Source organism: Tenrec ecaudatus, chromosome 4 (assembly GCF_050624435.1).
Source record: "Tenrec ecaudatus isolate mTenEca1 chromosome 4, mTenEca1.hap1, whole genome shotgun sequence".
NCBI classification, from domain to species: Eukaryota; Metazoa; Chordata; class Mammalia; order Afrosoricida; family Tenrecidae; genus Tenrec; species Tenrec ecaudatus.
The window spans coordinates 117,165,818-117,190,040 of NC_134533.1; the positions used below are offsets into that span (position 1 = coordinate 117,165,818).

Genomic DNA, 24,223 nt, shown 5'->3' on the forward strand with positions numbered 1-24,223 from the left:
AAACTTCTGTGAAATTCACAACGCTGTATGAGCCCATGGGCAGCCAGTGTGCTGTTCCTCCTCAGAGAAGGAACCATGCCAGAGAGGGGCCCAAAGCTTAAGCTCATCAGCATCATGGGGAAATTGACACAACATGCTGGAACCATAAAAGAAGAGAAAGATGGCTGGAGAAAGAGAGAGAGGATAGAAGGGAGGAGGAAGGTGAAGGAAGCATCTCTAAGAGATGAGCAGAGAACCAACAGTCCATGGAAGGACAGGCAGAAGGCTTAGGGGGCAGCTGAGGGCTTCTCTGGATGCATAGTCTGGTCTTTGAACCCCAGTGCCTGGGCCAGATGGCCCCTCTGCTCTCTCCAGGCCACTGTACATCCCTGTAGAACCTACAGCCTCCTCCCACCAGCATCTTAGCAGCTCAACCCATGTATCTCCTCCCAGGCTTCCCCATAGGTTCCCAGAACCAATGGGGAGCTGGTGCCAGAACTGGAACCATGAGGGCTGAGTAAGCATCCCTCCAACAAGCCGCACCCAGCAGCGGTCTTGCCCAGGCAGCTACCTGTTTCCTGGTTCACCACCTGAGCACGAAGCAAGGAAATGCAAACCTGTGGGCCAGATGTTTAGCTTGGCACATCAAAGAACCAGGGGAGGGAAAGGCTGGCCTTCTCCCTCCCTGCTACTGGACTCCTCCTTGAAAGGCAGGCCCCTAGGTCTTTGTAGCACTACCCCCTAGAGTCACCTCTTCTGAAATCACAGGCACTTGACTCTGCCCAGAACATCCCATTCTAAAGGCAAGGCCAATCCACGTCCCTATTCTGCCAATCACAGCATGTCTATGAGCTGACTGGCAAGTGAGCACAGGGTATTCCTGATAGAGCTCTTGTGACCATCAAAAGGTGGTCCCCAGAAGGATTTTATTAATGGAAAAGTCCATCATACATGACCAACCTGTGCTGGCTTCTGAGAGGGTCCCAGCTGAGAAACAGAATAAGAGCTGAATTGGTTCAGGATGCGACACTAATTTACTGTATGGCCTTGGATCCCTCACCTTGATCTTAATTGTACTTAACTGCAATCTTGGATAATTTTAACTGACTTTGTGATCCTGGGTAATTGACTCTGTCTCTCTTGAACCCACTCTCCTCTCCCATCAAATGAAAGGATAGGGGTAGACCTACCAGGTCCCTTCTAGCACCATGATTCGGCTCCCCTTACATGATCCTTCGCCTGAGAGCCTAGCCTAGCCCTCCAGATGTGGCCGAATGTGAGTCACCGGTAGACCTGGGAGAAGGGGAGACCTGGTCTGAGCCAAAGACCCACGGTGATGATAGACGTGTGGACAGTATCGATGGATGCATGAACACAAAGCCTGGGAATAGACGCTACATGTGAGCCCTGGGCCCAAGGAGATGGGGAACAGCTCGTCTTCTTAAGGAAAGACGCCCCAGCCTTCGCCAGGGAATCTCCAATCCCGAGGCTCTGCATGTGGAACATCCCAACCCCCAGACTCCTCCTACTTTCCATAGACGCACCTATACACACAATGGGAGAGGGAGGGAGAGAGAAAGAGAGAGACTGATTTAGATATGACCATCAGCTGGTTGGGTAAAAGTCACTCAGGCAGGAAGACTTCATCTTGGGCGTGTCACCTGTTCTGAGGCCGTGGGGCTCATGAATGACTCCAGGTGTTGTCCCAGCCCCTAAGACGGGTATCAGGTTACAAGACACATAATCATTCCAGTTTGGCAACTTCACCTGTAAGGTTGTTTTAATCTGCTCCCCGGACAGTCCCCAAATCACTCCTGCAATACAGCGGTGGGAAGCAGCCGGCTCGCAGAACGGAGAGGGATGCTGGACACGAGGGACCGAGGCCCAGCCTGCCTGTAGGCCTCCTCCCCCTGCGCCACTCTGGGATTTCCAACTGGCTGTCTGGCCAGGGCCTGGCCCAGAGAAGCCCCTCTCAGACGCATTTCGGAGCTCAGCTCCGGGCTGTAAGGAAGCCGGGAAGATCGCAGAGCCAGCATGGTGAGTGCAGGGGCCTCCGCCCCCAGTACTGGAAGAGGGTGGGTCTCCCCATGCACAGCCTCCCTTTGAGCAGCCTGAGAAGTCATCCCAACAGGAGATCACCCCCAAACTTCCCCCATGTCCCAGCCTCCAGTGTGGCACGTACCCACCTGTCCTCCTCTGTCCGCCCAAAGCCAACAGTCCTTGCATGAACCCATCAAGGAAGCTGAGGGGCAATGCAGGGCTCCTGCTTTCTGACTACCCTTTCTAGGCTTGGCGCGCTCTCTGACCCAACGCCTTCAGGCCTGTTGGCTGGCAGGTGGCGGTCTTCATCCCAAAGGCAAGCAGCTGTTCTAAAACCACGAGGATTCTCTATCCCCCTCCCTGGGAAGATGGGCTCCTTGTCTTTGGAGAAACACAAACGGTGGAGAGATGCCTCCAATCACCCTGGGTTGTTGGTGAAGGTTTTCTAGTGGGTTTTTTCCCAAGGTTCTCCTCCTCTCTCCTTCTCTGGACACCCTGGGCTCTTTCCCCATCTTCCAGGGACACTGTCTGAAGGCCAAGGGGAGAAACGGAGGGAAAAGAGGTCCCCTGCTTGGGACCCTGCAGGCGATCGATCAGTCCTGCCCCCTGATCTGAATGCTTCTGATAGAGAGCCCCTGTAAGAGGGCGGCTGGGGCTGGGAAACTGCGAAGGAGTAACTGGCTTTAGGCGGGAGTTGAGCCGCTGTTAAAGGCCCTTCTCCCACGGCCCCACTCTAGCAGGGCCAGTCTCCTGGGCCAGCGGGGGGCTGGGGGGGATGGGGGTTCCTCTAGGGGAAGTGACAGAGAGGGGAGTCACTGCCCCAGATTACTGGAGTGCAAACTGTACCGTAGAAAACTGAGCTGCCCGGGTCACGCCTTCCGGGTGACGTTTCTCTTTATAAGGCTCCATTTCCTCCTCGATCCAATGGAAATAATATAATTGGCCCCCATTCCTTATGCATGGAGTTTGTGGGTGGTGCACACCATGAAGCAATTGACTACCAACAGAAAGGTTGTCAGTTCAAAGCCACCCGGGGGCACCTCAGAAGAAAGGCCTAGCTATCTAGTTGCGCAAAGTCACAGCCGTTGAAAACCGTGTGCAGTTTCACTGGGACACGCATGACGTCGACGTGTGTAGGGAGCGTCTCCACTGCGGCGGGTCCCCCTACAGGTGCGCACAGGGCTGATCCATGGGAATGGGCTCTGTGAACCTTGATGCGCTGCACAGGCATAAGGACTCTGGACTAAAGTGGAATCCATCCAAGTAAATGACAGTCAGATCCGGCCGTTTCTCAGCCCAGGGAAGGAGCTGGGTTTGTGTCCCAGTGAGAGAAGCAGGTGGGCACATTGTGAGCAAGAGCCCAGCCCAGGCCCAGGAGGCCAGGTAGCAGGGTAACCAGGATCCAGGGAGCTTCTGGCCCCTGAGCAAGCCCTTAAGCCACCTGTACCTAATCACCTTGTTATTTCCTTCTAATGAGGCCCAGACAAGCCCGGCGCCCAGCCCGGGGATGGGGAGAGGGCAGCTCTGGTCTGTTCAGCCCTCCCTTGCCCTTCTCCTCCCTGCCTCTCCCACACCCGCAGGCCCCTCCCAGGGCAGACAAGTGAGCCCTGTGTGGTTGTGGCTTCGGAGTAATGTTTCTTCTTGAACCGAGTCAACCGGGTGTGTCCACTGAGAGCAGGAGCTGGGGCAGGCCCCAGGCAGAGGCCTGAGCCAGGCCTCTGTCCTGGGGAAGAACAGAGCCCCTGCATCTCTAGCTGCCACGGAGCCCTAGAGGGAAGCCAGGGGCCCTGTGACTGGGGCATCGTGGCCTGGACTCCCTACTGTCCAAACCAGGAGTCACAGCTAGGACCTGAAGGCCCAAAGGCTGCCCCAGCCCTTGAGGCTGTTCTTCAGGAAGCCAACTCTCCCCACCCCACTCCTTTCCTCACCAGGCGGCTCGGGCACCCAAGGGATCAGGCTGGGCTGGGCTGCCGCTGCAAACAGTGACCAGAGAGTAGACCACCCACAGGCGTCTGGTGCCCAGAAGAAGGAGCAGGCTCCACCTGAGACAGAGGCCAGGCCAGAGGCCAGGAGCCTTCCAAGTCCAGGTGTGCCATCTTGACCTCTGCAGTGCAAACTGCACATTGAAGAGGAGGGGCACCAGAGGGGGCACGACGTCTGCCCGCTGGACCACTCACAGCCTGGATGAGGGCCCCAGTGCTGCGCTGGGCCCCGACGAGAGATGCGCCATCCACCCACCCCCATGCAAGGAACCTGGCACTGGTCAGGGTCCACAAAGGAGGGGGAGGGAAAGGGCATGTGTGACAAAGGGCACAATGCCAAGTCTGGCCCAGAAGCACTAAACACCCCAAGGCAGGACAGCCCTCAGCAAGTGGCCCTCAGAGGAGGTGACAGGTACATGGGAGAGGTGTAGCAACCCCTGAGAGAGAAAGGGTAGGGACTGGAGGGGGCAGGGTTGGGGAGGTATCACAGAAGAGAAATTATTCACACTGGATCTAGAAACATAGAATACTCCTGGTGGTGCACAGATAAAGCACTGCCACCCAAAGGCCAGCGGTTGAAACCCATGTGGGAGATGGATGTGACAGTCAGTTTCCATACAGACTCTCTGGGAAACTCCATGGACCCACTCCGTCCTCCAGGGTGACCAGGGGCTGGCATGGACTGGGAGGTGCCGGGTTTGAAGGATGAGTGGGCTCTGCAGACAGAGAAGGGGGGAAAGGCCAGCATGTGAGGAGCCACGCAGTATGGCCTGTGGGAGAGAGGTGGAGACACGCTTCACCTGGGACAAGGGGCAGAGCGGGAAGAGCAGGCTCAAGGCTGAGGTCCGGTTCCTTGGGCTGGTCATGTGGGACTCTTGGATGGAGCTGGGGCTCAAGGTGCCCACCCCACCAGCAGCCACGCGTGCCTTGGCTCAGCCCTGTACATGCCCACCCTTCGCAGCCAGGCCTGGCAGCCCCTTCTCCACCTTCAACCAGCCCACGAACAGCCGCACGCCTGCTCTCTGGTCAGAGGGGCAGATGGATCCTGAGAGTGCAGAGGAGGGGAGGGCTGGGTAGGGAGAGAGAAGATCGATGCGTCTGACACATGAATCAGCAGCTGGAGGCTGCTGCGATGAGAGGCACCGAGAGCAGCCCAGGGCAGGCTGTGGCCTCGCTGGAGGGTCAGAGAAGGCTGGAGGCTGAGGAGAAGCTCGGGAGGGGATTTGGGGGCAACAGAGGCCACGTAGGGAAGCACCACCCCCAGGACTCTGCCTCCTACATGTGCCGGTCAAGTGCTCTGTCCGTCTCTGGTAGAGAGAGGTGGCCCGCCTCACACCCGGTGATGCCAGCAGCCACCATGGCACAGGCCCTGCCCTCGCCCTCAGCTGTCCCCAGCACACGGTCTGAGATGCTCTCATTGCAGAATGTGGTTAAGGGGAGAAAACAGACCAAAGTCAGGGCTTGGATACTTGGGACAAGCTTCCCAAATCCCAGACCCCTCCCAGGGCAGCAGGAGATGGGCTCTCCGGGCCCTTTGCTGCCCCAGGCCCCTCTGCGCCCCTCAGCCTTCCTGCCTACGCACATGAAAATGTCAGTCTCAGGAAAGCGCTTCAAGTGCCCACTGCCCCTACAGGTACAATGCGTGGCCCTCTCACAGAGAGCCCCTGGAGGGCAGGGCATGTGTCTCTTCTGCCCTCTCGCCCCAAGCTTGACTGAGGTGGGGTTGGGGGCTGAGGAGGACAGGTCTGGAAACCCATGATGGGAAAGGAGAGCCCATGTGGCACCCCCTGCCACGGACGTGCTTCACGGCACCCGCCTCCTGCTCTGATGAACCCCCGTGATCACAGCGGAGAAACTAAACCAGCCTCAAAACCACAACCCCCACCCCACCCCTTGTCACATGGCACCTTCCAGCTTCCTAGTGTAACCCACACGCAATAGAACCCTCTCACAGGACAGCAGGGGAGAGGGGCACTTGGGGAAGAGGCTGGGAGGCTGAGCTGGGCACCTGCCCAGGGTGGCAGCACTGTCTTCTGCCCGGAAGCACTGGGGTGGCTGGGCTGGTCCTGCTGGGGGCATGGCTGAGAGCACCGATGCTTTAGGTATTGTGTCTCTCATATTCATTCATTCATTCAGCGTGTATTCCCCAAACACCACAAGACACTCTGGAAGGTCCAGAGATGACTGTAGGTCCTCAAAAAGTTCAGTCCACCACCTGTGTGGCAGCTTGTCATACTGTGATGGCCTGTGTGTTGGTAGGATGCGGGAAATTGGGTCACCAGTGTGGGAAGCACCAGCAGGCTCGTGCCTGGTAGACATTTCAGGGAATGTCTGGAGTAAGACAGACTGAGTCGAAAGACCTAGAGTTCCATTTCCATCTAGAAAGCTGTTGCCCAAACCTGCTCGGGGTCAGAGCGAGTCTTGGCCAGTGGCGTGCTGGAAGAGGAGTCGACTCTCACAAAGCACCGTGACCGCCATGGGCTCCAGCCCACAAAGGACTCTACAGACGCAGCTGAGACAGTCAACTTTTCATTCGGTGCACACGGGCAGCCGCGAGTCAGAGCTGACTGCACAGGACCGAACCAAAGAGTCCAGATGGGGCAAAAGCAGGCTAGCTGGCCTCCACCCACCCCAAGTTGACAAGGCACCCATGCACCCCCAGTGGTGTCCAAAGAGGTTACTTCATCTGGCCTTCCTCCCATTGCCAGCCGCCACCGGAGACAGCTCTATGTGCAGCTCTCAGATCCCAAGAGGAGGGTCCCGCTAATAATTCAGAAAAATCTATTGCAACAAGGAGTCGCCGAAAACCTTACGGGGAATAAGAACTCATCTCCAGCCGGAGGCGTTGGGGGCAGCCTGTGGCTTGAGCAGCCCACTCGCATTCTGCGTCTCTCCTCGAGTCTCTCGCCAACCCTCTGAGACAGTGCCATCCTCGGTCTACAAAGGACGTCTACTGAGGTTCAAGGAGTGACGTTGAACGGGAAACGCAGACAAGAAGCCTCAAGTTGGGCTCCGACAGTAGGGTATCAGTATCTGGTCCCTTGCTTTGCTCGTTTCTAATGCGGGCTTGTTCTGGAAAGTCTCACCCTACCTAGACACCAATTCTGCGTGTTGCTGTTAGCGACTGTGTGGTCAGTTCTGCCTTAGAGAGGCCTGTATACGCCTTAACAAGACACTGCGTGGCCCTGGGCAATCCTCACAACTGTCCCCAAGTCCGAGCCTACGGCTGCAGCCACTGAGTCAAGTCCATTTCATTGCAGGTCTCCCTCTGTTTTACTAAACATAATGTCCCCCTGCATGGACTGGCTCTTCTTAATAATAAGTGGCTGCCAGCCTCACTTTTAAGGAGCATTCTGTCTGTGCTTCTTCCAAGACAGACTTCCTCTTTCTTCTCGCAGTCCATGGTACAGTCAGTAATCTTCACCTATACAATTGTTCAATGCATCAATTCTTTGGTCACTCTATTTACTGTCAGCTATTGCATGTATATGAGGTGACGGAAAATAGCATTGCTTCAGTTAGACACGAATACATTTTATGAGGGGGATCTTCAAAAAGTTTGTGGAAAATCTTATTTTAAAAAACTGTTGATATCAATAAGTTCTTCTACTAAAATAAGATCATACTAGCTAATGATAACATGAATGGATAGGAACTAGTTTCATGCTTTAAGAAAGATAGGACATTCGTTTGAACAAAACCCTACCAGAGCAACCTGAATTCTGCAAAATTTGAAATAAGAACAATAATCGAATTTATGGTGATGCTCGGAATGGTGACATCATTGATGTTTCATGAAAAGTTTGTGAGGGCGATGCCTCAATGAAAACAAGAGTTTACAAATTTTAAGAAGAGATGAGGCAACGTTCAAGATGAACCCAGTAGTGGTCAATTATCCACGCTGATTTGCAATGAAACATCCCCGTTCATGCTCTAATTGAAGAGGACCAATGGCTAAGGGAAGAAACAATAATAGCCAACACCACAGACATCTCCGTTGGTTCGGCTTACACAATTCTGACTGAAAAATTAAAGTTGAGCATTCTTTCTGCTTGATGGTCCCAAAACCACTGTGCCCAGAGCAGCTGCTGACAGGGCAGAACTTTCCATACACATTTTCCAAAGGTAAGGTCAAGATACTGAGGTATTTCTTGGAATAATTGTTAGAGGAGATGAAACATGGCTTTGCCATGAAAGCCCTGAAGACAAAGCATGAGCAAAGCGATGGCTGCCAAGAGGTAGGAGTGGTCCAGTCAGAGCAAAGGACACGCAAGAGGGATGCTCAAGGCATTTTGCTTATTGGCTTTCTGGAAGGTCAAAGAAAGACAACATCTGCTTATTATGAGAATTCTTTGAGGAAGTTGTCAGGAGGGCTCAGGACCGTAGTCCCAGAGGACACCAAGGTCAAGAGGCATAACATAGTGCACAAAGTCCAGATCTTAATTTGGAGAGTAGTGACCGAGGTCTCACAAGCTCATGAGGAACTATCTAAGGGGCAGCTGCTGGTCTCTTCTTGTCTAGAGGAGAAAACAGTGAAGAAAACTGAAGATGCGTGGAAACGGTTAGTCTAATGGATTAATGGACCACACAAAATCAGTCCCTATGACCCAGAGACCAGAAGAACTAGGTGGTACCCAGCTACACTGCCAATTGCTCTGAAAGGGATCATTTTAGAGAGTACTGCACAGAATGGGAGAGAGATGTGGAACAAAACTCAAAACCCTGAAAGGGAGCAGGCTTTCTGATTGGATAGAGACTGGTGGAGCCCCTGAGACGATGGTCCGTCTCTGGCCTTCATGTTTAGAATCAGACTCACCTCCACGGCTCAGTCTCCAACCAAACAACTGACAGGTCCATCGGGGGAATAACAAACACCACTGAACTGTGCCTGTCCTTGTAATAATTGGCCATTGGGGATCAGGGAGGCAGCATTTACCCAATGACAAACTCAGAAGAGTTAGAGAAAGAAGGAGAAACGGAGACGGGAAACACGGGGAAGAGGTGGGGTGGGGGTTGCTACCTCAAGGAGATTGCAAGGAAGGAGATGAGTTGTTGATGTAAAACTAGTGACCTCTCTGTTCAACTTGCCCAATTCACCGTTACAAAAAGACTACAGGGGGAACAAAGAAAGAAAAGCGAGCCGGGGAGAGCCTCTGTAGACAATCTTCCACACAGTGCTCCTGCAATGGCAGTTTTAGGAGAGTGTTGATTGGGAATTCATTAGGCTCACTCACCTTACGGCCCTGGTTTGGCTCTTTCTGCCTTCTTTTTGTCTCCCGGAGGCACAGTGGTTACACGGTGCTCTGCTAAGCGCAAGACCAGCAGTTTGAAACAGGGCTCTCTATTCCTGTACAAAGTTACAGTCACAGAAACTCACAGGGGCAGTTCTGCCCAGTCCTGGAGGATTGCTAGGAGTCAGAATCAACTGACTGGCAACGGGTTAATCTTAAAAGAGTCTTTCCGGGGCATTCATTTGCATTTTCTTCAGTGAATAATGTGAAAAGACTGCATCAACACGGTTAAATTCCCAGGATGCTCAGTTCTTTAGGGAGGGAGTAAAGGGCTGGTATCGTTGCTTACCAAAGTGCCTTGCCCATAATGAAGCTTAGGTTCAGAAATAAAGTTTACATATCGTATTTTTACCTTTTAATTCCATTTGCCCCCTCTGAAGACCCCCTGCTACAGTACAGCACGCATTTGCACGGAGACACCATCGACTGGTGTGACTGCGTGGAGGGAAGAGGACGTGGTTCAGCAAGGAGACACCTCCCTCACTGATCTACTGAAGGAGGGGTCCACTGAGGAGGACATGAGCACAGGAACAAAGGGAACACAGTGGGCATAATTAACTCAGACAAAGATAAAATTCCACACCCAGTGCTGCTTAGGAAACCACGCCGAGCTGTCATGAGACATTCAGGAGAGAGAGATGGGGGAATCGTTCGTGAAGACCCCGGGCACAAAGCAACAAGCTGAGGTCTAGCCCCGGTCAGAGATCGGAGCGCTGCCAGCCACGGGGCTTTCAGAAGCTGAAAGCGAGCCTTGGGGACTGCGGAGCATCACGGCCGCATGTGGTGTCCACTGAGAGATGGCAGGGCCTGCCCATGAGGGGCACTGCCTGAGCATTGAACCCTGGTCTCCTGCAAGACAGGGGAGGATTCTACTCCAGTGACGCCAGACAGACGACAAACCAGGTCCAGGGACGTCTTACTTGTGGGAAGAGAGAACTACATTTCAGGCTCACAGCATGCTCCCCGGAATCACAGACCCTGGGGAAGAACCTCAGAGTCTCCTGCACAAGCGAGTGATTTCCCCAAATTTGTCTCAGCCTCAAAGTCCTTTGCCCCATTGAAATCTAATGCCGCACTCCCATGTGGCAAACCAACAAACAAACGAACAGAGCCACCCGGTGGTTAAAAGGGCTGAGGGCACCGCTGTGGGGGCTGACAGGATCCTCTGGGTACCCTGAGCCCTTATCTAGCTCTACTTGTGTCTGCTTCAAACATCTCCACAATCAGCTAGGATCCCCATCCACCAAGGCCCTATGTCCCATTTCCAGGAAGCTCTTATAGCTTAAAATAATCTTCCCAAAGCCGTCTTCTGTAACTCCCTCCCCCTCCTTTAAATCAATCTTTGGACTCTCCGTGATGATGGCCATGTGCATTTGAAGGCGCCGTGCTCTGCAGGTTGTCTCTTTCCTGGCCTGTATCCTCCTGTCAGAAAGGGGTCACATCATGACTCATTTCAGACCCCCTAACTGCCTTGTAGCTCAGGGGTAGAATTTTCCACGAGGAAGACCTAGCTTCGTGTCCTGGTCCATGCGCCCCATAAGCAGCCTGCATACATCGGTCAGTGGAGGCTTGTGCATTGCTAGGAAGCTAAACAGGTTTCAGTAGAGCATACAGACTCAGAGAGACTAGGAAGAAAGCCCTGGAGGTCTATTTCTAAAAACCAGCTAAAGAAAAAACACCCAGAGTCTCTGCCACAATGGTCTGGTCCCCGGTGGATCATAGCTCTTCGTGGGAATGGTACAGACCAGGCAGCCTTTTGTTCCATTGCACCTGGGGTCACCGGGGTCAGGGGCTGACCCAATAGCTCCTAGAAACAACCGCAGCTGCCCAGTCACCCTCCACTGGTGACCTGCAGTCCATTAAGCCCCTCCTCAAGTAAGGCCCCCTGGCCGAGTAAAAGAGTAAAAATAGCTCCCATTTGTTCAGCTCCTATTATGGACACAACAAGCCTTCTTGCTAGCCTCTTGTCCATTAATATTTAATAGTTTTTAAGAATCTGCTGTATCAAGCACTTGCAAGGTTCCATATTAATATTGTTATTCATTATTAATAAAAAATAGAAAATAAGCTCCTTAGGCAGAAAGAGTTTTCCTAATTTGTTCACTACTCTCCCCCCAGCCCTCAGAACAGTGACTGGCTGAATGGACAGATTATTATTATTAATATCTCATCATCATTGTTATTATAACTAACATGTAGTTAGCTCTTAATAGTCTAGGCAAAGTTTAGCCTCATTAGGAGGAAAACGTTATTGAATCTTACACACACACACACTGGAAACTGAGACTCTGGGTACACACACACACACACACACACACACACACACACACACACACACACACACACCACACCATCCCCACCCCCGGAAACTGAGACTTTGGGTGGTTAAATAAATAGCCTAAAGCCTCAGGCTGATGGGCATCAGAAGTAAGGATTCAGAGAATCAGACCCAGTTGCAGGATTCACCCGACGGAAAAGACAGCCTTCCCAAGTCAGACCTCACGGAGCATCACAAAGTGATGTGCGTGCGTGGGCAGGAGATGACGGTGCAGGCACTTGGGTTTACAGAGAAGGGTCTGAAGCTCCCCTCACACTTGGGAGGAGAGGGGCACGTCATGACAGGCCTTAGCCAGGAGGTGGCAGCCTTGGGTTGCTGCAGCCACAGGGCTCCCCAGAGGCTGTCCTGTCTTTCAAGGACCCACAGCCCAGGAGAGTGCGCCGTCCTGTCCTGCCCTGCCCTTGCAGGAACTGCTGGCCCTCCAGGACCCTGCGTGGAGTTCTGTTCCCCACCAGTCTGGGCTCATTGGAGCTGAGGGGACTATAGCTTCCCAAACTCCACAGAATCTCAAGCACCAAGTCAGATCCCCACCCCCCACCGTCCTAGGGAGCAGAGCCCAGTCTCCATAGCTTCCAGATGAGGAGAGACTCCGAAAAATGACATAACTTGCCCAGAACCCTATGCTGGTATAGGGCAGCCCTGGCCTGAGGGCAGAGTACCACCTGACTCAGCGCTCAGGAGTAAGCCAGGAGAGGGCCAGGACCTCTCGAACCATGCAGCCCAGCCGAGGGAACCGTGAGCAAGTCAGAGGGCTGGGGAAGACACGTGCTAACAAGCAGGTGCAACCCCTCACACCAGCTCCTGGCCACCATCTGTGACACCAGTTAGAGCCGACTCCACCATCCAAAGGAGTTAGGCCAGCTCCGGGAGACGCGAGGGGCATGGGTGACTTGCCCGAGCAGGTGATGGTGGAGTCAGACCTTACACTGTCCTTCTCTCCCCCCCAGCACCGCTCTCCTCCTTTCCTGTTTAAAGCGTGGTTCAGGGCAAGCGAAAGGGTGGGGCTTTTCAAAGGCAGGATCAGCTCCGTGGAAGGCTTTTATACACAGCAGACTGCGTCGCGGATAGCGGCTCCTTAGTGGGTTCTGGTGAGTGGCCCTGTTCACAGACACTCTCAGGGAAGCCCTTTGCAGGAGCTAACCCCTAAGGGCCCATGGACAAGGTCCCCAGATGATGTCAACAGGTTGGGAATCAGCCACTAACAGAAAGGTTAGCAATTCAAACCCACCCAGAGACATTTGAGGGAAGTGCTTACGATCTAGTTCTATAAATAACACTTGGAAAAAGAAAGAAGAGAAACCTCAATGCCATCGAGTGCACCCAACTCCTAGCCACCCTCTGGGACAAGGTAGAAGTGCCCAGGGGCAGGAGGGGGGGCACTGAGACAGTCACTCTTCGCAGGAGTAGAAAGCCTCATCTTTCTCCCACGCACCAGCTGGTAATTTCAAACCGCCGACCTGCAGGGAGCAGCTCTTCTCTTAGCCCACGAGGCCACCGGAGCCTCTCTTCCTGGAAGGAATACCGTCAGGAAACCCTAAGGCGCCCTGCTCCGTTTCCTGACGCACAAGGTCACCATGAGTGGAATCCACTGGGCAATGCGTGGGGTTCGGGGATTTGTGGTGGTTGTGAGATTTTTCAACCCGTTGTGCTGTGACTGCTGTCATTGAGAAAATGCCCAGCAAAACATGCACCTACTCCTCCGTTTCTACATGTGCAAGTTAGGCATGCTGGTTACGACATCCTTCCAGCCACATGGCCATTCCCTTCCTCCCTTTCTGAGTCGTTCCTCCCTCCTTAGCACCAAATCACTGCCCCCTGGGGTGCTTATCAAGTCTTACATGTTGTTGTCACTCTGGTCTCATCCAAAACCCAAACCACTGCCATCAAGTCTATTCCAAGCCGTCAGGACCTGATACAAGGCTTCGAGGCTGCACCATCTATCTTTACAGTGGGCAAGAGCCTCATCTTTCTCCCATGGACCAGCTGGTGGGTTTGAACCACCAGATACAGTTCTCTGTCCAACACTTACCCCAGATAGCTAGCTCTTTAAAGAGCATGATGCCCAAGGCTGACATTTCACTCTCGTTTAGCTAAGCTGTTGTCTGGTTTCAAGGAGACTTCAGGGGGTATTGTGGTTAAAGGTTGAGAGGTGATCTCAGCGCTATAGTGTCAGGGGTCCATCAGGGCCCCCTTGGTTCCAGGAGAATTTTAGATTCTGTTCCCTATCCCTCCCCACCCCCACCCCCTTTTGATCAGGATTCTCAACTCTTCCTGACTGCCCATCTTCTTTCTCCATCACCAGGGAGCTGACTGTAACACACAGCGGGCCTGTAAGACAGAATAGATGTGCTCCTTAGGGTGTGTAAGGCGGGAAGTCTTTGCAGGAGCAGACAGCCTCACCTGGGTGGGTTTGAACCACCAACCTTGTGGGTCACAGCCCAATGCTTAGCCTACTATGCTGCCAGGGCTCTTGGACTAGCAGACCCAAAAGAAGTCCTAGTGGCACCGTGGTTAATGGCTTCGGCTGCTAATGGAAAGGTTGGCAGTCCGAACCCAGCGGCCACTCCACAGGAGAACGATGTGCCCGTCTGAGTCCATCTGGACCAGCCTGTGAGAGCGCTGTCTGCTCTGTCCTAGGCGTCCCTGCGAATGAGAATCAGTGCAATACAGTGGAAAGAGAGCCCCTGAAGCCTTTCTCAGCTCTCGGCTCCCTTCAGCCCTGACCCAAGGGTGTGGCCAGCTGCGCAAAGGTGGGCGGCAGCACCCTCTTTCCCATGAGACCCTGCAGTGACAGACCCTGGGGCAGAAAGGAAGCTGAGCAGAAAGGGAACTGGCACGGGCTGGGAAAGACTGCTTCCCCGGGACCAAAAGAAGGCTCTTAGAAGACTGTGTAAGAGCTGGTGTGAACAGCAGGAACCCTGGTGGGGTAGGGGTTATATGTTGGGCTGATAACCGCAAAGTCAGAAGTTCAAAACCACCAGCCACTCGATAGACAAAAGATGGCGCTTTCTAGACCCGCAACAAGACTCTAGGAAACTCAGAGTTTGCAAGACTCTCCTGTCCTTTAGGGTCGCCATGAGCAAGAATTGGCTCCATGCTGGAGTTTGGTTTTGGATTTTGATTTAACAGCTGCGTCACTTGGGATCAGGGACCCCCACTGGACTCCACCTCCCATGGAAAACAGGTCTTCTTTGCATTCATCTCAACCCAACTGGCTCACACGAATACTCCCCTCCTATCCCGCACATGATCTCACCACGTGACCTGGGTAGAGATAGTAAAACTGCCCCATGCTTTGGTTTCCCCACTTGTAAGATAGGAAAAGTACATCACCTCTCTCCAGACCCTCTCTGGAGTTCAGAGCTGTATCAAGCACAGAGACTGAAGCTTAAATGACAGCAACTGGATAGCAGGTGGCAGCAGAATAAAAGCAGGCCACCCGACACCTCCCGACTGCCCTAGGCCCTGCCCTGCAGCCATTGTGTGCCAGCCCTGGGGCTGCAGCACTCCGCTCAAATTGCCAACAGGTCAGCACCTAGGTGGCTTAGAACAAGGCAAAATGGTTTCTAATGTAGCAGCTGAGGCTGAGGTTAGACCTGAGGGAAACATTGGCTGGCCGGACGCAGACACCCCGGGCGGAATCGGGGAGAAGGCTTCTAGCAGAGGCGATTTGGAAGGCAGGGGACTGATCATCTTCTGAGACGCTCCCCCATCCCAGGAAACTGCCCAGCCCTCTGCCTTGCCCCTTGCTCTGCTGGGCTCCTGCCACGTCGCCTTGCCTTACCTGCCATGGCACCCGGGAGAGAGGTTCCTGACTTGGCCCTAGCAGAAGCATCAAGCTGCCCACAGTTGCAGGAGGAATGAATGAGGCTTCCAGGGGGCTGGTCTGTAGGGTCAAGGGTCAGAAAGCAGAGAGGCCTTCTCAGAGACCCCCCGAGCTCCTGCAGTGGAGCCCCACTCTGCAAACAGCCGCTGGGTCTCCTGGCTCACCCAGAGAATTCTCCCCACCCTCCCCCCTCTCCCCTGAGCTTTCCCGTCCTCCCTATCACTGGTCTGGGCAACCTAGCTGCACCTGCCCCAGCCACCAAGAACCTGTTTATCCCATCACCTAGCAACAGCAGCAGCTCCGGGTCTGGGGTTTCCCTTGAGACCACAGGAAGCCAGACTGGGGCCCCCATGAGAGCCAGAAGCTGCCACGGATCAGGACAGGGCCAGAAAGCTCCCCATTCCTTTGGCCCTACTTGTCCACCTTCTTCCACCCATACCCCACCCCACACACACACACCCCCCACTGTCTGACCCCACCCCCATGCCTGTCACCCTTCCTTCTTGATGAAAGGGGTCAGTGCTGCCCCTCGCCTCTTGGAATGGCCTCTTTCCCTTTAGGGTGACATTGCCAATGCCATCCGAGTCGTCTGCGTCCTGTAGCTCACCTGTTTTGACCGCAGTATATTCCACTCCGTGGTCTGAAGGTGCAGTCAGCTCCTGAAAGGCTGGTTTGAGGACTGAGTCTTAGACAGATATTTCACTGATTCTTCCATTTAGCAAATATCTGTTGGGTGCCTATGACCCGCCACGCAAAGAGCGCACGTGGCACAAGGGTTAAGCATTCAGCTGCTAATCAAAAGGTTCCTGGTTCAAACCCACCCAGTGGCTGTGCCGGAGAAAGGCCCGGCACTCTGTTCCCATAAGCATGATGCCCAGGGAACCCCACAAGGCAGCTCCGCTCTGTCACACGGGATCACTGTAGGTCAGAATTGCCTCCATGGCACCTAACAACAACAACACATGCAATCCACTGTAATAAGCCCCAGGGATGCCCTCGCTCCTAAAGTCGTCACAGCACCCACACCACTAGGCTGTAGGTTTGGTTTGGCTTATCTTCCGTCCCTTTTGTTTGTCAAGCACGTGTGCCCTGTTTTCCTGAACAACCACGACTCCGTGGATGACCACGGAAGCTATCCCAGCCCACAGAAGACTGAGGCCACATGACTTCAGAGAGAAATAGACAGGAGTGCACAGAGAACCACCGTCCACGACTAGGAGTTGGGCTTTGTTTCTCCTGGACCCCAGTCTCTAACCTCTAGACTCTAGAGCAGCCCTAGCCCGTGAACATTGTGTGAGAGCTATTTATTTAATGAATAATAAACCAAAGAGATTTGCCCTCGATACATCAACTAAAGCAGACCCATATGCGCAGGTAGACTGTGAAAAGAACCAGTTGATAGAGGACCAATCTACTCTGTGGACGTCCTCGTACCTCGCCAGCATACCCCTCCCCTAGTCTTTCGGATCTCAGCAAACACCTGCCTAACTGAAAGCCCAGAGGCATCCAAGCCACTGGTGATGCCTATTGCCTTTATCTCCCAAACACACCTGGAGTCTGTCTATGTCCAGCCTCCAGCTCCCTCTGTATGTCCTGCCGTCCCCCTCTTGCTCACCTCCCCGCAGCTGCCCTGACCACAAACACACCACGCTCCTTGTCACTCACCTCTATGAGGACATGGAGGCCCTCCGTAACCATCCCCGTCCCTTCTGTTGAGTTTCATTTGAAGTGTCCACCCAGGCACTCTGCCGCCCCGCTGCCTTTATCTCTGCATAGCACCCATCGCTCCCTAATATTCCCGGGATATCTGCTTAGGATCAGGCCTCTCCCTGAAGTTTGCACCAGGGTCTTGCCTGCCTGGTTTGGGTGCTTATTCCACTCCTCTGTAAGGATTTCTTATTCGCCTTTGATTCCACAGCTCATGGAGCTATGGCTGGTACAAAGCCAATGGGCTAAATAGTAATTAATTTGCTTCATGTCCCCACGATTGGCATCCATCCTTCGTTACCTTTGAGATGACAGAGTTAGAAGAAACAACTTTGTAAGCGGGCTAGTTCCATGCTGATTTGGGGGGAGTGACTGTGGGTTTGCTTGTGTACAGACTCTGCAGCCACCACAACACGGTCACGCACTTCATTCTCACGGCCCCGCAATGCAGGCCCTGCTGATGGGGCAGGGAGACAGCTGGGAATGAGCTACGATTCAGCCCTCGGAGCTCAGCTCTCTAGCAGCCATTCATTACGTCTTCCCAGGAGCAGGCCTGGTGCTAAACCCTGAAGGAGCCAAGGCAATCAGACGCAATATAGAAGCTACACTGAAGACCTACCCACATGCTATGAAACACGGGGGGGTGGAAGGAGGAGAGATCGGGGCTCACGTGTGAGTCAAGTGCTCTCATCTAGGCCTCACACTAGCACTTGGAAATAGGCACTCTCATCGGCACTCTCACGGAGGGAAGTCCTGAAGGTGAACTCCATTCACTCAGCAAGGTGAACTGTCTTGCCTAAGCCAGCTCACCGGTGCTGTTGGGTCAGTTCTGACTCGTGGTGACCCCATGTCTTTCCAAGTAGAACCAGTCAGTAGAAGTGACTGGTTGGAAGTAGATTGCCCATTCTTTCTTCCAAGGTATCTCCGACGTGAACGTGAAAGTCCAAGTTCTGGGTTAGTAACTGGAGTATGTTAGCTGTTGGCCTTGCCCAAAGGTAGGCAGTTCGTAGCGGGCAGAACCTGTTAGACACCTGAGCCTGACTGTCTGAACTACACACCATGTAGCAGCTCATGGCCAAGGATGCCCAGAGAGCAGTGCTGACCATATCCCCCCAGCAGAGTACAGACGCAAACGGGGGAAGAAAGGAAGGCAATCACACTCTTAATTACCGTGTCTGCTGTGCTCAGCCATGGGGACAAGGAGAGACCTCTCACTCAGAGGGTGGAAGAGGCCATGGGGAACTTTCTCCAATTCGAGGTGTGCAGAGCTCAGTGGCTCCTCTGCTCACCATAGGAGCCAGTCCTGAGCTCAGCACATGGGACAGCCAAGTCCCCGGGTGGGGACACAGACCACGGACAGGTCCGGGTTTTGAACATTCCTACTGTTGACCCAACCCACAGATTCCAGCTCCTGTGTCAGACTGCAGGAGAGAAAGACAGGGAGGTTTCTGGGAGGCACTGCGAGCGTGGGAATTGTTCAGGGAGCGTAAGCTTGGCAGCAGCCGCCCTTTAACTTCCGCTTCTCGGGAAAGATGGGGAGTGTTGGACTCTGTGTGGCATGTGTACACTGAGGTCACACAGGCGGTGGTTTAAGGAGGAAGAATGGCTCCCCGGTGCGTATGGGTGCATGTGTGTGACATATGACCTCACTCTCAGAAATACCATAATATTTTGAAGGCTTTTGCTTTGTTTGTTTGGGTCTATCAGTAAAGTATTCACATACACGTAAGTTATACAACGCTGCATTTTTTACACATACGTCGCCTACCCGTGTACCCATACCCACATCAAGGTATATAACAATTCCAATGCTCTAAGAGATCTAGTCAATTGTTCCCTCTTCCACCCCCACCGTGGTAACTACAACCCAGACATCTGTCACTATAGGCTCGTTTTAGCAGCCCAAAACTCCACATAAATGGAATCACCATCTAGAGGACATGCTTGTGTCTGGTCCCTGCCAATGAAGGGTGTCTGGTCATCACCATGTCTATAAGGTTCGTGCACGTCATTGCATTTAACATACACGCACTCTTTTCTAGTGCTGAATTACATGAGCATCTATATCCTATGTATATCATATGTAACCACTACACCCTGGTAGTGTAGCTGTTATCCGTTGGGCTGCAATCAACCTAGTCAGCAGATTGAAACCACCAGCAACTTCCCAGGAAAAAGACGGGGCTTTCTCCTCCCATGGACAGTAATGATCTCAGAAACCCACAGGGGGTCGCTGTAAGTCAACATGGACTGAGTGGCAGTGAGTATATATCATATGTGCTCTATGTCACAAATTATTTAACCGCTCTAAGTAGCTAGCATTTGGACTTTTCCCATTCTAGCAACTATGAATGGAGGTACTATGAACATGCATACACATGCTTTTGCTAGACATCGTTTCTCTTGAGTATGTACTAGGAGTAGGACTGCTCATAGAATCAAAGAATTGTCATATGTTTATGTTTCACAGATTCGGGCAAGCATCTGCCCAAGTATGTTTTCCACTGTGCACTACCACTTGGTATTGCCTGGCTGTTTCACTTTAGCTAGTCTGGTGTCTGTGCCGAGATATCTCGCTTGGGTTTGACTTTGCACTTGCCTAATGTACTAATAAGGTTGTCTATCTTTTGGAACGCTCATTGGCTCTTTGAGGAGCCCTTGTGGCATAGTGGTTATCCCCTGGGCTATGATCTGCAAAGTCAGCAGTTTCAAACCACCAGCTGCTCCACTGAAGCAAGGCGGGCTTTCTACTTCCTTAAAGAGTCACCGTCTCCGAATCTCTCAGGGGCAGTTCTACCCTGTCCTATCGTGTCGCTGAATCAGCATAGACTTGGCGGCAGTGAGAGAGAGAGAGAGAGAGAGAGGGAGAGAGAGAGAGAGAGAGAGAGAGAGAGAGAGAGAGAGAGAGAGAGAGAGAGAGAGAGAGAGATTGGCTTCTTCATGAAGAGTTTGTTCAAGTTTTTTTAAAAAAAGACAATGTCCATAAAAATAGGTAAATGCATGGCAAATACACAGCAGAGAAGAATCATTAGCCAGTCATTTCCTGCAACTGCAAACTGCTGCCTAACATAAGCAACTAGTTGTTCCTGGACAAATGGGGGCATGTCTGAGTTTTTTCATTTCACATCACAGAGACCACCTAACCCCAGTTTAGACTCCGCAGGGAGAAAACCACAGACAATGAGCCAGGGCCAGCCCCGGCCTGAGAGCTGCCCTTCTCCCGCTGATTGACTGCTTCTCCTTCACTTGCAGGATCCTGACAGCGACCAACCCCTGAACAGCCTCGGTAAGCTCGGTCTGGTTTTCTTTGTCGACAGCAGCCTCTGACCCTCAGTCCCGCAAGAGGGTCCGACCCATCGGGTGTCCTCCTTGTTGCTCCTACCAAGTGGCAAATTCTCTACCCATCCATCCATCCATCCATCCATCCATCCATCCATCATTAAAAGTCCCAGTGTCCATTCTAAAAGCAGGAGGGACCGTGTCTGGGGGAAGACAGACAACGAAGCTTGGAGCCCAGGAGAAGTGGTTTCTCCAGCTCACTATTCCGCTACTCGTTGTACCAGAATGTGAGTGCCGCACGCAGGCCCAAGCTGACGGTCGGGCTATGACACTCTATAAGCCCCAACGTCTCCCCTCGCAGCGTTTACCGTCTAACCCTGCTGCTGAGGAACATGCTGGGCAAGGCTGTTTTCACCTATAGAAAAGCAAATGGTCCCTCCCAATTATCATGACCCCAATTCTACCTTGCGGACCTGGTTATACCAGAGGATGTACAGTGGTGCAGTAGGGATCAGGAGACACAGAACCCCTCAACACCAGCGGTGGGAGTGGCGACACCGGGAGGGAAGGGGATGTAGAAAGGGAGAACCGATCTTGGAGATCTATGTGTGACCTCCTCTCTGGGAGATGGGCAATGGGAGGATGGGTGAGGGAAGACGCCGGGCAGTGTAAGATAAGATATAATAATTATTTATAAACTATTAAGAAACCAGGGGGAAGGGGGGGAGTGGGGAGGGATGAGGAGGGGATAAAAGGGAAACCGAGCTGATTCCAGGAACCCAAGTGGAAGGTGAATTTTGAGAATGACGAGTGCAACGAATGTATAAGGGTGCTTTGCTCAATTGATGTATGTATGGATTGTGATAAGAGTTGTATGAGCCCCAATAAAAAGATTTATTAATTAAAAAAAGAAAGAAAGAAAAGCAAATGGCCCCTTTTGCTTGATTGACAGGCAAAAGCGCTGTTCATAAAATGTTCCTCAAATGAAGAGATTGACACCGTGAGATTTTTGTAAACCATGCATACCTATTCCTGCTAGCCTGCTCGTCAAGAAATGAGCAAGGAACAAATTAATATGAGCCCATCAAAAAATGTTATGGCCCATCTCACTTACTTGTGGCCGCTTCATTATTTCATTGACCCGGGTCATGCATCTCTAGTGATGATCAAGTGGTGTCATCTTCTGCGAGTGAAGCCAGGCCTGGTTGGTCCTTTGGAATTTATCTATCCGTAGTCCATGGTGTCCCCCAAAGAGCACCTGGGCTTCCAATGATTGAACCACCAGAGTCAGAGCCAAGGCACATGTTGGATTTGTTCCAGACTCCAGGGAAGGGAGGTGTGTGAAGGAGAGAGCAGCGCGAGGGCCAGGTGAACCTTGAAGTGGCCCTAAAGGAAGAGTGCAGTATCAAAATCAGAGGGTAGCAGGGGAGGGAGACATGGTCCTTGAAGGCTACTGTAAGGACTTCGGCTCTCACTCTAAGTGAAAAGATGCTTCAGTGGGCTCTGAACTCCACTTCACCTGGCTCATCGGAGCCCCTTAGTGAGACCCTAGACAAGAGGGAGACCAGCTAGGGGGCTTGAACCACGTGGTGCAAAGTGACCGTTAGTGCAGTCAAGGATTTTGGGAAGAGGAGAGGCATAACCGGTGGTGATTTGCTAGATGTGTAACAGCCGGTTCTGGGGAGAGGAGAGCGGGGAAGCTCTGTCTGCAGTGTCTGCTGCTGTGCGTGGTGTGAGGATTCCAATTTACAGCTACAGATGTAAGCTGGGCGTGGGGGGGGAGATGTGACTAGCTGGCGTGGCTCTAGCGCACCACAGACCACCCAGGAGCGCTGTCCTCCTCCCTTTCTTGAGGGGCCTCACCCAGAGACAATGGGCCATCCACTTTAGGATGAGGAGGCTCATCAGACTGGGGTTTAGGCTGCGCTGCTTCTAACCGTTTCAGACCAGGAGAGGAGAGAATGATGACGTGTTACATTTTACCGGCCTCTTACAGCCAGAGAGAGAGAGAAGGGACAACACCCTGGTCCCAGTCTGAACTGTCCCCAGGTTTGGCTTGTGAGGTTAATGATACATGCACTTCATCGGAGATGTTCAAAGAGAAGCAAGACAGTAGCAGCTACACACACACACACACACACACACACCACCCCTAGTGCTTGGGGCAATGGCAGGGACCTCTCATGGACAACCAAGAGGTGGTCAGAACCATCTGTAAGTACACAGGCGGTTTCACCCCTAGCGCTGTGGTTGTGCATGCAATCACCTGGCCCCGCCTTGCCCATCTCCCAGCCTTCCACTGGAATTGACTAGTATTTTTGGCCCCTAACCCTCCACCCCACCCACCCACCCTCCTTCTCTGTAGCTGGGGCTCCTCCTTTGTAGCAGAGGTTTGTGCAGTTCTGGAATTGGCTTTCCCCCAGTGGATGTTGGAAGCTTAAAGGTCAACCTTAATGCATGTAAGCTCAGTGTCACTGGGGCACTTTGTGCACTCCCTGCCCCGGAGTTAGCCGGTGTGTCACAAGGAGGGGACTCTGGAAGATGCTAGGAAAGGAAGTCAAGACTTCAGAGCTTCTTTCTTCGTTTTCCCAAGACCCAGCAAGGCTTGTCCATCCTGGGGGAGCTCACTTCCCTGCTCAGGGGGCCAGCAGGTGCCAAGCAGGCTGACAACCGACATCACGCCCTTTGCTTGTGAAAGACACAGAACAGTGGCACACTTGTGATGACTTTGTGACAGGTCTTGGAGCCCTGGTGTGCCGTCTGGTAAGCGTTTCACAATGACCTCAAAGTCAGCCATTCAAACCCACCAGCCACTCCATGGGAGAACGAGGAGGCGTCTGCTCCCACCATGAGTTACAGTCTCAGAAGTGGTAGCTCGGGTCATTGTGAGCTAGGATCAATTCGGTGGCTGTGAGTGGGGCATTCTTAGAGCCCAAGAAGGTGATACACCCCCAGGACTCTAAATGGACTTTGTTCCGTGGCATGACAGGACATTGTCAGCCAAGGCCACTGCCCAGCAGAAAGGAGAACCTCACTGGGGGAATGGCTACGTGCTAAGCTACTGACCAACAAATTAGCTGTTTAAGGCCACCCACGGGTGCCTAAGGACTCAAACTAAAAGAAGAAAAGCAAAACTCACTGCCATCAAGTCGATGCCAACTCACAGACCGTGCGGGACAGGGTTGAACTGGCCCGTGGGTTTCCCAGGCTGTAACTCTTTACAGGCTCAGAAAGTCCTGTCTTCCCCCTCGGAGCTCCTGGTGGTTTCAAACTGCTGACCGTGCAGCTAGCAGCCCGAGTAACCACTCCGCCACCAGGACTCCTGCCTAGGGAGCTACTTGTGGACACCCGGCCACTGCACGCTCCAGGAGCCCAGCTCTACGCTGACACCCATCGGGTGGCCACGTGTCTGGATGCACTCGGTGGCGACTGGATTTTTGTTGGTTTTCTGAAGTTTTGTCTTTGTTTGGTTTTCGGTCCCACAGAAAACAGAGGCGACAGCCTCTGGGTCCTTCTCTGGCGTGTCTCAGGGCTGTCATCACACCCGCCCAGCTTTCCCTGAGTGACCCACCCCAGCCCCTGCTGCCAGGGGAGGGGACTTCCAGGAAGCAGTCCCTGCACTTCCTGAGAATTGGCCTTTTCGAAGGCTTTCTCACTGACCTGTCTAGCAATGCAAATCGGACACTATCCCTGCATTGCCTCGCTTTTAGGTAGCAGTCAGCGCCCACCTGGCCTCCACTAAATCCAATCTCTTTTGTTCCAACCCTTATCCTCTCTGATG

The 24,223-nt window shown here is 52.9% G+C and overlaps 1 protein-coding gene across 1 annotated transcript in view; it reads left to right on the forward strand.

The window, feature by feature from the left end:
• TMPRSS4 (transmembrane serine protease 4) overlaps window positions 1–24,223 on the forward strand; it is a 72,291-nt gene that overhangs the window by 30,279 nt on the left and 17,789 nt on the right. Inside the window, exon 2 of the mRNA XM_075547832.1 lies at window positions 20,416–20,449. Within this exon, the coding sequence (XP_075403947.1) occupies window positions 20,416–20,449 (34 nt within the window). The remainder of the gene's footprint in view (window positions 1–20,415; window positions 20,450–24,223) is intronic.